At 39.6% G+C, this 13,779-nt stretch overlaps 1 protein-coding gene and 1 non-coding gene across 6 annotated transcripts in view; one reads left to right on the top strand and one right to left on the bottom strand.

The window, feature by feature from the left end:
• LOC130917689 (mitogen-activated protein kinase kinase kinase kinase 5-like) overlaps positions 1-13,779 on the bottom strand; it is a 48,880-nt gene that overhangs the window by 21,669 nt on the left and 13,432 nt on the right. For all 5 annotated transcript variants that reach the window (XM_057839332.1, XM_057839328.1, XM_057839330.1 and 2 more), the window contains 12 exons: positions 12,558-12,613; positions 12,414-12,461; positions 12,146-12,188; positions 12,000-12,072; positions 11,785-11,916; positions 11,631-11,693; positions 7,375-7,456; positions 7,164-7,274; positions 6,903-6,984; positions 1,660-1,712; positions 1,521-1,567; positions 1,381-1,428 (listed from right to left, as the gene is read on the bottom strand). In XM_057839332.1, the coding sequence (XP_057695315.1) occupies positions 1,381-1,428; positions 1,521-1,567; positions 1,660-1,712; positions 6,903-6,984; positions 7,164-7,274; positions 7,375-7,456; positions 11,631-11,693; positions 11,785-11,916; positions 12,000-12,072; positions 12,146-12,188; positions 12,414-12,461; positions 12,558-12,613 (838 nt within the window). The remainder of the gene's footprint in view (positions 1-1,380; positions 1,429-1,520; positions 1,568-1,659; positions 1,713-6,902; positions 6,985-7,163; positions 7,275-7,374; positions 7,457-11,630; positions 11,694-11,784; positions 11,917-11,999; positions 12,073-12,145; positions 12,189-12,413; positions 12,462-12,557; positions 12,614-13,779) is intronic.
• Positions 1,945-2,017, top strand: trnak-uuu (transfer RNA lysine (anticodon UUU)). Its single transcript has one exon. It is a non-coding gene; the product is annotated as a tRNA-Lys (tRNA).

Raw genomic sequence — 13,779 nt, 5'->3', positions numbered from 1 at the left:
AACAGAGAGGTCTCAAGGTGAATGAGCTATCCTGCATGGACGATAAAGACATCTGAATATTCTCTATTTGAGCCTAACTAGCCTTTAGCATTTTCCCGTATAAAAAAGTGTTTTTATCCTGGTTTTGTTGACTTTGTAAGTTTTAGAAAAGATAACTGTACATTTGACGAAATGGTAAATTGCATAAAACTATATTCTTATGACAACATACGCATTTAAAGGCTGCCTTGAAATATTCTCTAAAAATGTAAGAAAAAAAAATATCCCGGAAGAAACGATATAGCCCACAACAAGGGGTCACGGCCTGTAAATGTTGAGAACCACTGCAATAGACAGAGGGCATCTTTAATTTTAATGTCGAAACTAGTTTTAATGATTAAACCAATGTCAGATTTGGAATCCTCATGGTTTACTTGTATGGAAAAGTGCCTTCATACATGATTTTAGGTCAATCAGATCAAGAGTTAATTTTTGAGACGTGGCCAGGCGCCATTTTGAATTTGCCTCTCTAGAAAAAAATGCCGGAATTTTTGGGAGGGACCTGGGGGCTAAATATTTTCTAAATGGTCCATAGATGTCAAATCAATCATCAAAACATCCTTGCCAGAGGTTGGTCACAGAACCTCACTTTATGACCCGACTAATAAGAGAGTGCTTCAGGAGCTCAGAGTGCGAAGTGGACCCATAAAATACCCCCAAATCAACAGGAAGTAACAGAAAATCAACAGGTAAATGACCTTAAATGGCCCAAAATTACCTCATTGCCTGGCATTGGCTGCCTCTGACGGCCATAGGCATTCAATCCATTTGAACAGGGAGGGTGGCAGCAAATGAACATTCATTCGCTGCCACCCTCCCAATGGACTGGACGTTTACCAGTGATAAACTCATTCCAATTCACAGCAGAACCTTGTTTTTTTCTGTTCATTAGTCGTTTGTAGAATGTCAATGAATGATTTCCTGACCAATGTATCGATAATCGTTGTATTGGCATATCGTCAGATCATCGTTATCGTGAGCTTTGCATCGCAAATTGTATCGTATTGTAAGGTACCAAGAGGTTCCCACTCCTAATAGAAATAGCCAAAAGTGCTACATACAATTTTAACAAAAGTCACTGTTAAATTTTAGTGATCATGATGTAGCTGAAGATATTGATTTTTCTTTGATTGCACCAGGTTATATGTAACAATATTACCAATAAATTAATATTATTTTAAAAATTGAGTTTTATTTTTGTTTCATACTGCACGTTATATTCGACGTTATGAGATTAGTCACCATTTTGTAAGGGCATACGTCACTATTTGTAAGATTGCCAAAGGCCTTGGGTTGACAGGTATGCACATGTATGCGTGTGTGTGTGTGTGCGGCGCTTACGTATCCACATCATCGTAGTCATCATCAGAAGAATCTGAGTCTTTGTCCCTGACACACAAAATGCATTCAATTTTAAATATGTGTTCAATTACATGCTTTGTGCATATGTGTGTGTGGCCTGAACCTCTGTATGTGCATACCTCAATGGAAATGTGTTGAGGCCATGTGAGCTTCCTGTATGCATCAGCTGCACAGAAAGCAATAAATTAACATAACGCAGTAGTATTTTTATACGATTAATTCTAAAATATCATAAGTGACTGGATGTATGAGGCTCACTGTTGTATTTGGCGATTCTTTCTTCACAGGCCTCTGCAGGTAGATCTGCTCCACTGCAACATAAATCACATAATAGTCCCCTAGTAAAGTGACAAAAATTCACTCTGTGGAGTGGTCATAGTGACTTATCTAACTAATTGTTAAAAATCACAGCCAGGTAATCTTTAACGCACTCTCACAGATCTGTCTCTCTCGTTCGCATAGTTTCCCATCCACCTCGTCTTTGCATGCCGTATTAGCACAGCTCATTCCTCATTCCGTTCCCATTCCTAAGGCTTACTCAGAGCCTGGATAGCTCAGTCGGTAGAGCATCAGACTTTTAATCTGAGGGTCCAGGGTTCAAGTCCCTGTTCAGGCGGTGCAATTTCTTTGGAAGTGAGTGATTGCTCATTAAAATCCCTCAGTTCACCTTTACTCTGAATTTACGAATCACATGGTCATGAAACTTAACGGAAAACTGCAATTTAACCACACATGAAGCAAAGTTCTAACAATATTTAAGATCTACTGAACAGATTTGGTTACAGCATCTCATTGTGACGGCCCTGGCCGTTTAATAGTTAATTTTCTGAGATTCTTCCAGTCAGCTGATCGTCGCCTCCACAAGCTGGCTGCTTCCCCTCCCACTGTGACGACAGCTGATCGACGCAGGACGGACCGACGACATCACCGCTGCTAATTGGCCACGGAAAAAGGCGCCAAGCTTCTTAAACCTGCTGCTGTCAACGTTCTATGAGGTCGCATTTGACAGCATTCTGTCGCGGTCCTCCTCGCCAGCTCTTTGCTCGCCATTCACGCTCGTTTGCATTTGATCGCTAGTCTGATACACTCCCGCTTTTTCGGTGAGGTCTTTTGTGTTTATTCGTTATTGGATCGTTTTTGTTCACCACTGTAAATAAGAGCACTGAAGCAAGTAAGGGTAAGTCGCCATTTCTGTTCAACCCGTTTTCTCCTGTTTTGTATAGAGTAGGAAGTTAGGTTAGAAGCTGTCTTCTTTGTTCCTTTTACATGATCAGGGTTTAGTTAGCGGGTGGGGTTTAAGTGTAGTTCCTTTTGTTTGTTGTTTTGGCCTGGGCTTACCCTGAAGTCACGCTTCGTCGGCATTCTGTACATATTCATTGCGAGTTTGATTGTTCTGTAAATAAATTTGTGTCTACTCGTACATTTGTGTGGCTTGTTTTATGTTACGCCCTTCGCGAACAGTCTTTGGCACGTAACGCTCATCTACGCAATTGCTAAATATCATTACTATCCCAGCAAGGTAATTTCTAACGCACATTCTCAGATCCTATCTCTTTCATTCTTTGGAAGGAAATTGCATGTCGAAAGCTGTCAGTTCACCATTATTGTGAAACTATGAATCACACAGTTGTCAAACTGGTGGAATTTGACCACACGTGGAGTGAGCCAAATCCCTGTTGAAGCGATATTCAAAACGCACTTAGTAGAGTCAATCACAGTGACTCATCTCCCTCATGGCGTACCGCAAGCAACACGTCACTTCCACTCATTAATATTCATGACGTTAGCTACTGTTGCTAAGGGAGGACACGCCACCGTTTGTCCCCAATGGGAAATGAATGGAAATCGTGTACGAAGGAGATGTTTATAAAGCTAAACCTACCAATTCTCTCTGACAATGATGTCCCTGGTGCCAAATTCACTTGCAAAGATGTGGAACTATATGAAAATGTTCAGTTAAAGAGATGGCTTGAGTGTCGAGGGCTGAAAGAGACGAAAAAAAACAAGCCGACCTTAGCGTAGCCTTAGCTTTTTTATCTACACCTTTTTCTTACGCGACTGACAATGACATTTTCCTATTTTAACAAGCTATCTTATACCATCAGTCCCATCTTTCCCAAATATTATATCCTCTAGTTGTCCTACGTCTCTGACCGTTCTTGGGGGTAATTCATATTTTGTGTAGCGATCGCACATGCTACTCAGTGACAGCCAACAAACACTTATAATTTTTTCATTGATAACAAATCTTAATTTTATAATTTATTTACACTTCCCCCTTACTAAAGTTGTTTGGTTTTTACAACAGAAAAGGTAACAGTGGCAGTCAGATACCATTTTAATTCTTTTCCGGTCATTCATTGTCAGACAGAAGCAGCACGGCACAACGTCACGCTAAAAATAAGTTAAAAATATCAAAATGGCTTATCTCTTTGTCCTCTGAAGGACCATGCCAACCCAACAAAATGTTTACTGCATATGAAATGTAAATTGATTCACCGAGCTGGTGTTAAAAGTCCGCGCAAGTTGATTCATTCTTCACATTTTTTCCTCTTGAGTTTTTGGTTTCGGGAAACGTATGAAGAAAACATCCTTTATATGTCGTAATGTCTAGAGTCGTTTCTACAAGTTCCAAAAAAGCAATGTGTGATCGGCATGTTCGTTTTTGAAAGATTACCGGAGAAAAGTAGCAGAATTAACATGGTTTCTATGCCAGGGTGGGTCTATAATGTCCCACTTCTGCTTTACTTCCGCTTTACGATGCGACATCACGGTCTAAAAATAGCATGCTTGCGGTCCGCCATTTATATAAATCCCTGATTGACTCATCTCCCTAATTTCTATATATCCCTATTGTCACAGCCAGGTAATTTCAAATGCATGAACTCGACTGATAAGTCTCTCTACTTTGCAGTTTCCCATCTACCTTCTACTTCGTGGTAGTATAGCACTCGGTGAATTTTGCTCATTACTAATCTGAGGGTCCAGGGTTCAAGTCCCTGTTCAGGCAGTGCAATTTCTCTGGAAGGAAGTGAATGCACATCAAATTCCGACCAGCTGTCTTTTCTTTTAAACCCTCGGTGCAAAGTTGTTTTTGTTAAAGCTAATTGCTGAATATCACAATAACAGGTACAGTGCCTTGCAAAAGTATTCGGCCCCCTTGAACCTTGCAACCTTTCGCCACATTTCAGGCTTCAAACATAAAGATATAAAATTGTAATTTTTTGTCAAGAATCAACAACAAGTGGGACACAATCGTGAAGTGGAACAAAATTTATTGGATAATTTAAACTTTTTCAACAAATAAAAAACTGAAAAGTGGGGCGTGCAATATTATTCGGCCCCCTTAATACTTTGTAGCGCCACCTTTTGCTCCAATTACAGCTGCAAGTCGCTTGGGCTATGTTTCTATCAGTTTTGCACATCGAGAGACTGACATTCTTGCCCATTCTTCCTTGCAAAACAGCTCGAGCTCAGTGAGGTTGGATGGAGAGTGTTTGTGAACAGCAGTCTTCAGCTCTTTCCACAGATTCTCGATTGGATTCAGGTCTGGACTTTGACTTGGCCATTCTAACACCTGGATACGTTTATTTTTGAACCATTCCATTGTAGATTTGGCTTTATGTTTTGGATCATTGTCCTGTTGGAAGATAAATCTCCGTCCCAGTCTCAGGTCTTGTGCAGATACCAACAGGTTTTCTTCCAGAATGTTCCTGTATTTGGCTGCATCCATCTTCCCGTCAATTTTAACCATCTTCCCTGTCCCTGCTGAAGAAAAGCAGGCCCAAACCATGATGCTGCCACCACCATGTTTGACAGTGGGGATGGTGTGTTCAGGGTGATGAGCTGTGTTGCTTTTACGCCAAACATATCGTTTTGCATTGTGGTCAAAAAGTTCAATTTTGGTTTCATCTGACCAGAGCACCTTCTTCCACATGTTTGGTGTGTCTCCCAGGTGGCTTGTGGCAAACTTTAAACGAGACTTTTTATGGATATCTTTGAGAAATGGCTTTCTTCTTGCCACTCTTCCATAAAGGCCAGATTTGTGCAGTGTACGACTGATTGTTGTCCTATGGACAGACTCTCCCACCTCAGCTGTAGATCTCTGCAGTTCATCCAGAGTGATCATGGGCCTCTTGGCTGCATCTCTGATCAGTTTTCTCCTTGTTTGAGAAGAAAGTTTGGAAGGACGGCCGGGTCTTGGTATATTTGCAGTGGTCTGATGCTCCTTCCATTTCAATATGATGGCTTGCACAGTGCTCCTTGAGATGTTTAAAGCTTGGAAAATCTTTTTGTATCCAAATCCGGCTTTAAACTTCTCCACAACAGTATCTCGGACCTGCCTGGTGTGTTCCTTGGTTTTCATAATCCTCTCTGCACTTTAAACAGAACCCTGAGACTATCACAGAGCAGGTGCATTTTTACGGAGACTTGATTACACACAGGTGGATTCTATTTATCATCATCGGTCATTTAGGACAACATTGGATCATTCAGAGATCCTCACTGAACTTCTGGAGTGAGTTTGCTGCACTGAAAGTAAAGGGGCCGAATAATATTGCACGCCCCACTTTTCAGTTTTTTATTTGTTAAAAAAGTTTAAATTATCCAATAAATGTTGTTCCACTTCACGACTGTGTCCCACTTGTTGATTCTTGACAAAAAAATTAAATTTCATATCTTTATGTTTGAAGCCTGAAATGTGGCGAAAGGTTGCAAGATTCAAGGGGGCCGAATACTTTAGCAAGGCACTGTAAACACTACACGCATACTTGCAATGACTCTTAAATGAGTAAACCCATGGAAGTTTTTACTCAATGTAAATGAGTAAAACCCATAGAGGATTTTACTCATTTAACAGCTGACCAAAGACCCTGGGAACTTCCTTTGGTAGAGCATTAGACATTTGGTATGAGGGTCTAGGGTTCAAGTCATTATTCAGGTAGTCTCATTTACAAGATCATACTTAGTGAAAAATACAGGATGTAATACAGGGATCCCTCGCTACTTCGCGCTTCAAACATCTCACCCTCAGTCCATGCCTTTTTTTTTTTTTTTTTTAATTAAAAAAATATTAAACACAGGATTTTATAAAGTTGTCCCATCCGATCACATACAGCCTCTCACTCTCCCTCCTGCTGCTTCTCACCAGGCAACAGCAGCTTGTTAACGTTAATGATGAGTGACAAGGCAGCTGCTTTGAACTTGGCCGGGGAAGCTAGAGAGTACAGCCTTTCAAAGGCGCCGACTTATTTAACTTGTTTGACCCCTGAAAAACGAGGGATCACTGTATTTATGCATTTCTTCGGACCATCAATGAAGTCACAACAATCTATCAAAATGCCTAACCTTAAAATGATACTTGTACTTTGAAGATTGACAGACTGATTACAGCAGTGTTTGTGTGTACTGTTTAATGAATAACTGTTGCTTTTGGCTCTTATTAGCTTGTCTATATTGTGGATAGGCAGATGAGATTTTAAGAGTGTGTGTTTTCTTACAATTTGGTTTTGAGCATTTCCCTTCAGCCCAGTTTTGTTTGTTGATGGACAGAATCCTCTTCAACAATCCAGGCACATTCACCTTTTGATAGAAACAAACTGACTAAATATTCTGGGTGCAGAATAACAGCTACAGCAACAATTTGAAGACAGTAAAGAATTATGTATTAGTTAACTTCAACTGGATTTAAATGCTTTTAAAAGCTCAATGGGAGCAGTTTAGTCAAATTATTGTAATGATGCCGTGCTCAAAAGTTTCACCTCCATTTCGTCATCATCTGTCGGCGGGCAGAACTTTTCAGGGTAGCGACATTTCTCCAGCAGGTCAAGAATCAGCGCCCGCCTCAGGCACTCTTGACTCAAGAACATATGCTGGGACACAGGAGTACACATCATGTTAGGGTTGTGAGTTTCAAGCTGGGGTTAGGGTATCAAATTGTCTCAAGAAACAATTGATGAAACTATAACTGACTGAGAGAATCTTGGAGGCGCTTGGTCTCTTCTTAGGGTTCTTCACCAGCACAGTCTTCACAAAATTGTAGAACATGGACGACCTACACAAAACGTATACACCATTTTACATTACTGGAACAACATTTAAAATCCACTAATATCTATAATTATTCAAGTGCACTACCAATATCCATAAACTCATCAGTAAAGTCAGTAAACACATTTGATTTCATCTGTTAATCTGGGTACCCTCAAATCTGCGTACCAGATTTTTCAACTCAGGGTCCAGGGTTCAAATCACTGTTCAGGCAATTATATAAGCTAAAACAAATAATGCTACACACGCGAACCAAAAACATACTTGTGGGAAATTAGATCTTAATGTGTAGTACTAAAATTAAATAAAAAATAATTAAATAATTGATTAAATAAAAACCATTTAAAAAGTCACATAAATCTATACAGTCTATCACAAAAGTGAGTACACCCCCCGCATTTCTGCAGATATTTAAGTATATCTTTTCATGGGACAACACTGACAAAATGACACTTTGACACAATGAAAAGTATTCTGTGTGCAGCTTATATAATAGAGTTCATTTATTTTCCCCTCAAAATAACTCAAAATATAGCCATTAATATCTAAACTTCTGGCAACAAAAGTGCGTACACTCCTTTGAAAAAAATGTACATCATTAAATGTCCTAATTGAATACTGCTTGTCATTTTCCCTCCAAAATGTCATGTGACTCGTTACAGGAATGCTGTCAGCATTGCTGCAGAGATTGAAGAGGAGGGCGGGGGGTCATTCCCACCACCATGCTTGACTGTAGGCATGACACACTTATCTTTGTACTCCTCACCTGGTCGCCGCCACACATGCTTGTCACCATCGGAACCAAACAAATTAATCTTCGTCATGGTTCCAGTAATCCATGTGCTTTGTTGACATGTCTTCAGCAAACTGTTTGCAGGCTTTCTTATGTACCATCTTCAGAAGAGGCTTCCTCCTGGGGTGATAGCCATGCACACTAATTTGATATAGAGTATGGCGTATGGTCTGAGCACTAACAGGCTGACCCCCCACCTCTTCAATCTCTGCAGCAATGCTGACAGCACTCCTGTAACGAGTCGTATGACATTTTGGAGGGAAAATGACAAGCAGTTCTCAACTTGGACATTTAGGGATGTACGTAGTTTCCCATGCGGTGTACTCACTTTTGTTGCGAGGGGTTTAGATATTAATGGCTATATTTTGAGTTATTTGGAAGGGAAAATAAATGAACTCTGTTATATAAGCTGCACACAGACTACTTTTCATTGTGTCAAAGTGTCATTTTGTCAGTGTTGTCCCATGAACAGATATACTTAAATATCTGCAGAAATGCGAGGGGTGTACTTACTTTTGTTAGGGTGACCATATTTTAATTTCCAAAAAAGAGGACACTTGGCCCGGCCTCGAGATACTTGAATTTTACTCGAAGTTCACTCAAAGATGCCTATTCCACTTTAATATGTTTAAAGTGTGCCTCCTCCGTACGGACAGAAAAATTCAGTTTTATTAAAAAAAAAAAAATCCCATCTAGTATAAGTTATATACTATATGGAAATAAGTTTTTACTCAACAGGCTTTATTCTTACTAAAACATAATCAAACAATAAAAATGAAAAAAAAAAAAAAAACCGAATGAAATAATGACAAAAAAAATATCATGCAGACCCGTGGAAATATAGTACAGTCAATACAGACACACAGTCGGCTATGTGCCACATAAACATTTTTATAAATTACTATGACGACAATTGTCGTTGAAAAATTGTTATTCCCACTCAATTTTTGTTCTCATTCAATGTTCTAGATTGCACACAAACAATAACCAAAATAAACTGACAAACTATTCAACCAGCATGTTTCCAAACGCAGCAGTTCAAAACTACGTTTCCCATAATGCCTAGTGCGGCTTAGCTCACTGATCGCTACCCTATAGACCACAGGTGTCAAACCGATTCCAGAAAGGGCCAAGTGCGTGCAGGTTTGCTTTCCAACCAATGAAGAGGACAACTTTTCACCAATCAGATCTTTTACATGTGTAATCAATTAAACTTTGTCAGGTGCTGCTTGTTTCAGCAGGAAGTTCATTGGTTAAACTCTCTTCACGGAATCGGTTGGAACAAAATCCATCACCCACTTGGCCCTTTCTGGAATCGGTTTGACACCTGTGCTATAGACCCTACTCACCAACGTCACAGAATGACGTGTCGCTGTATCCGGCCGCCATATTGTCCGTCATTGTTTATCCGTATTCTCAATGGTTTCAATTTGTCGTGCAATTTATAGTGCAATTCATGGAAGCCCCGGTGCTTTCAGACGCTGTAAACTCATTGGATGCATTGCATAAAAGGCGTTATGTGGAAAAGCTTCAGTCTATCCATTCGCCAGATCCATATTTGATGCCTAAATCGATATTTTTCGACCCGCTGTCTTCGCCGTCTCTGTCTGACATCTGCTACCCCGATATCTACAACTATCTTGTCCACAGAAACTCAGCCTATTCTCACAAAACTTTGAAGAACTTTAAGAGCAGCACTCTGAGCAACATTACCCCGTGTGACCCTTCCAATTTTCTAAAATGGCGACAATCACAAAAAAAAAAAAAAAAGTTGACTGCGATGGCCGACGCTTCAAGGATAGGTGGATATTGGACTATTTTTTCAATAAAATACACAACAACTGTGTCTGCCTCATTTGCAAAGAGACAGTCGCTGTTTTCAAAGAGTTCGATGTGATGCGATATTAGCAAACAAGACACGCTGACATGTACATTACAAGGAAGATACGCAACGAGAAATTATAGCAACTTGAAGCTAGTTTAATTTCACAGCAGCAGTATTTCGCAAGAGCCCGAGTGTCCAAAGAGAACGCCACAAAGAAGAGATTGTTGAAATTATGAATTTAAAAAATTATAATAAAGCAAATGTGACACAAAAAAGGGCTTGCTAAAATGTGTTTAAATATATTGTTCTACGTAAATCAGCCAAGGTAGCCCCCCACATTTTTAACACACCAAATCTGGCCGCCTTTGCAAAAAGTTTGGACACACCTGTTTAACTGATGATCCGGAGACGAGGCCAGCTTCTTTCACTTGGTACCAGCTTAATATTATTCAAAAAATAATGATGGCGGAAGAAATAAACATCTTGAATTTGAAACTGTATGTTGTCGGCGATTAGCCTTGCAATGATCTTAATTGTGCTTGTCAGCCCAAAACCCTCTAAATATATATTAAATGCATCTTACCAGATATAAAATGACTACTACATAATCTGTGGTGATCATTTAGTGCCCAGTTTTCTCGTCGAATTGCAGCAGTCCATCTCGCTGTCCTCTCCGGGTCTCTCGGAATACGGTAGAACTTCAAGTCTCTCCGTCTGTCTTCTCTGTTACTGCAACCAACCGCCACACACGCCTTCACCATTTTGATTATTAATGTTAACGAGCAGAAGAACACGCCATAATAGGAGGAATTTACGTAGCGGTAATGCTTAAACCCGACGAGCTGACGGACAATATGGCGCAGAGGCGTGGTTGTGACGTCATGTGAGTAGGGTCTTTTAGCGAGTACCAGGAGATAAGGCAAAATCAAACTTTGCAATAAAAGTTTACAATCATGGTCAGCGCAACGATCCGACACCAAACGGGATTTTACAGATCATGCCAGTACAAAGCTCCGACAGAAGTCAACAGTTGCCATTATATCGTTTTTATCGTAAAAAACTCTTAACAACTGGGCAGGCGCTCCTACTTAGAATATAATACTAACATTCGACCAAATACATGAACGAAGAACAATTAATACAAGACTAATACAACATACTGCATCTCTTTGTACACGTATAACCCAATATAAAACAGAGACACATGAGCGACAATGCCCCATAATACAAGGGGTTAATTGTACTCTTCTCCCGCACCTACTCGTAGAGGCCACGTCTACGCAGGCAAGCGCTGCCCCTCAGCGGCTGGAGGGATTCTCTTCAAATTGGTCCCGTGAAAAATCATAAAAACCTGACATTTTCATGAATTTACAAAACCCGGCTGGATGACGAGGACACGACGTGAAAGGTGGACGTGTCCGGGCAAAAGAGGACGTTTGGTCACCCTACTTTTGTGATACACTGTAAATGAAATCATGCTGTACTGGAATGTGCCACAGTGTTTTTTAAACGCTAATGATGCATTCAATAAAACGTGGAATTGTAGTATTTCAACGCTACCATTTTGCCTTGTCCTTAAGTTTGGGAGGCTGGTAGCTACTCTTGGACATGAGAAACAGGACACTTAGAAAGAAAGAAACATTGTGATTATTATGAATATTAATATTATGATGATTTTGTTTAAAAAATTGTTTAATTCCATATATTTTTATACCGTAGCGGGTGGAGTTCAAACATGGGTGGCTGTAGCTCTGCTAGCTCAATAGCTGTGATGCCCACTGACCAGATGTCGCACAGCTCATTGTAGCCACCTTTGATTTCCACTGCCGCCACCTCTGGCGCCATCCTGAGGTTTGGTGGGTAAAAGGCGCATTTCGTCAGTCATAATTTTTTGACATGGACATTTTGAAGTCAAGATAGTCAACTCACCAATAAGGCGTCCCGATGAAAGACATCCGACGAGACAGAGTGGCCGTGATTTGGGCGGAGATTCCGAAATCGGCTACGAGACAGAGAATGGCAATATGAACGCAAAAGAGTCATGTTGGAGAGCATCTACATCGTGTTTCACCTACCCAGTTTAACCTCGCCGTGGTCATTAAGAAGGATGTTGGCACCCTAGACACAGAAGAAATAAAAACATCACACATCTGTACCCTATAATATGCATTAAACATACAGAAGTAAAAACAAAGCAACATGGGACAAAATGTTAATGTCTATAGCTCAATGAGACAAACCACTAAAACCAGTGAATACAATATAATAACACAAATATTATAATAACATATTTAATGTCTACACATGCAATCATGCCGTTTAAAAATGAATTATCGTGTTCACCTTGATATCTCGGTGCATTTTTTTCTGTTCATGGAGGTAGTCCACACCCTGGGCTTACACACACGTGTGTGCACACATGCAGAGACACACACAGCATATTATGTTGATATTTATATAATTTATTAAAAACAATATTATGACTACCTTTAGTGTCTCTCTACAGACATATGCAATCTGTGCTTCTGACAGGGGACCAGTCACTGCGAAATTCAAATATTACAAAATTACTTTACTAGTATGTCTCTGTTTATTAAATATTCTATATCAATCTGACATTAAATCATAATGATGATAGTTTTTTGTTTTGTTTTTTTCAAATATATTAAAGGTCGACCGATATACAGTACGGACTTTTTTCAAGATCGGCCATCCACTGATATACAGGCATAAAACATTAATATACAGTGTAAAGATCAGTTGAATAATTGGCTGGCTGATATATCAGGCCGATATGTGGATTTTTTTTCATGATCGACCGATATCAGCTGATTTATAACCTATATAATAGCCTAAAATGGTTATATTCATTGTTTGGGTGATGATCATTCTTATAGTAGCAGTATAAAAATTATAGTAGCAGAATACAGATTTAACTTGTGTACATATGTATATTTATATAATGAGTGTTTCCTTTCATAATCAACGTAGTTTTAAAAAAAATACATTGGTCTCAAATCGGCTTTTGATATTGGCAATCAGCTGAATCAAAAAAAAAAAATCAGCATCAGCATTTTTTTTTTAAAATCAGCATCAGCCTTTGATATACTGGTGTGTGTATATATATATATATATATATATATATATATATATATATATATATATATATATATATATATAAACAACGTATATACACTGCTGGCCAAAAGTATTGGCACCCCTGCAATTTTGTCAGATAATGCTCAATTTCTCCCAGAAAATGATTGCAATTACAAATGGTTTGGTAGTAATATCTTCATTGATTTTGCTTGCAATGTAAAGATGAAACAAAAGTAGAGCTTTTTGGGGAAAGGCATCAACATAGAGTTTACAGGAAAAAAACACGAGGCCTTCAAAGAAAAGAACACGGTCCCCACGGTGAAACATGGTGGAGGTTCCCTGATGTTTTGGGGTTGCTTTGCTACCTCTGGCACTGGATTGCTTATTCGTGTGCCTGGCATTATGAAGTCTGAAGACTACCAACAAATTTTGCAGCATAATGTAGGCCCCAGTGTGAGAAAGCTGGGTCTCCCTCAGAGGTCTTCCAGCAGGACAAAGCAAACTTCAAAAAGCACTAGAAAATGGTTTGAGAGAAAGCACTGGAGACTTCTAAAGTGGCCAGCAATGAGCCCAGACCTGAATCCTATAAAACACATGTGGAGAGATCTGA

The sequence above is a fragment of the Corythoichthys intestinalis genome, chromosome 6 (genome assembly GCF_030265065.1).
Source record: "Corythoichthys intestinalis isolate RoL2023-P3 chromosome 6, ASM3026506v1, whole genome shotgun sequence".
Taxonomy (NCBI): Eukaryota; Metazoa; Chordata; class Actinopteri; order Syngnathiformes; family Syngnathidae; genus Corythoichthys; species Corythoichthys intestinalis.
Note: the sequence above shows the minus strand (reverse complement) of the source record. Positions and strands in the feature narration are given on the sequence as shown.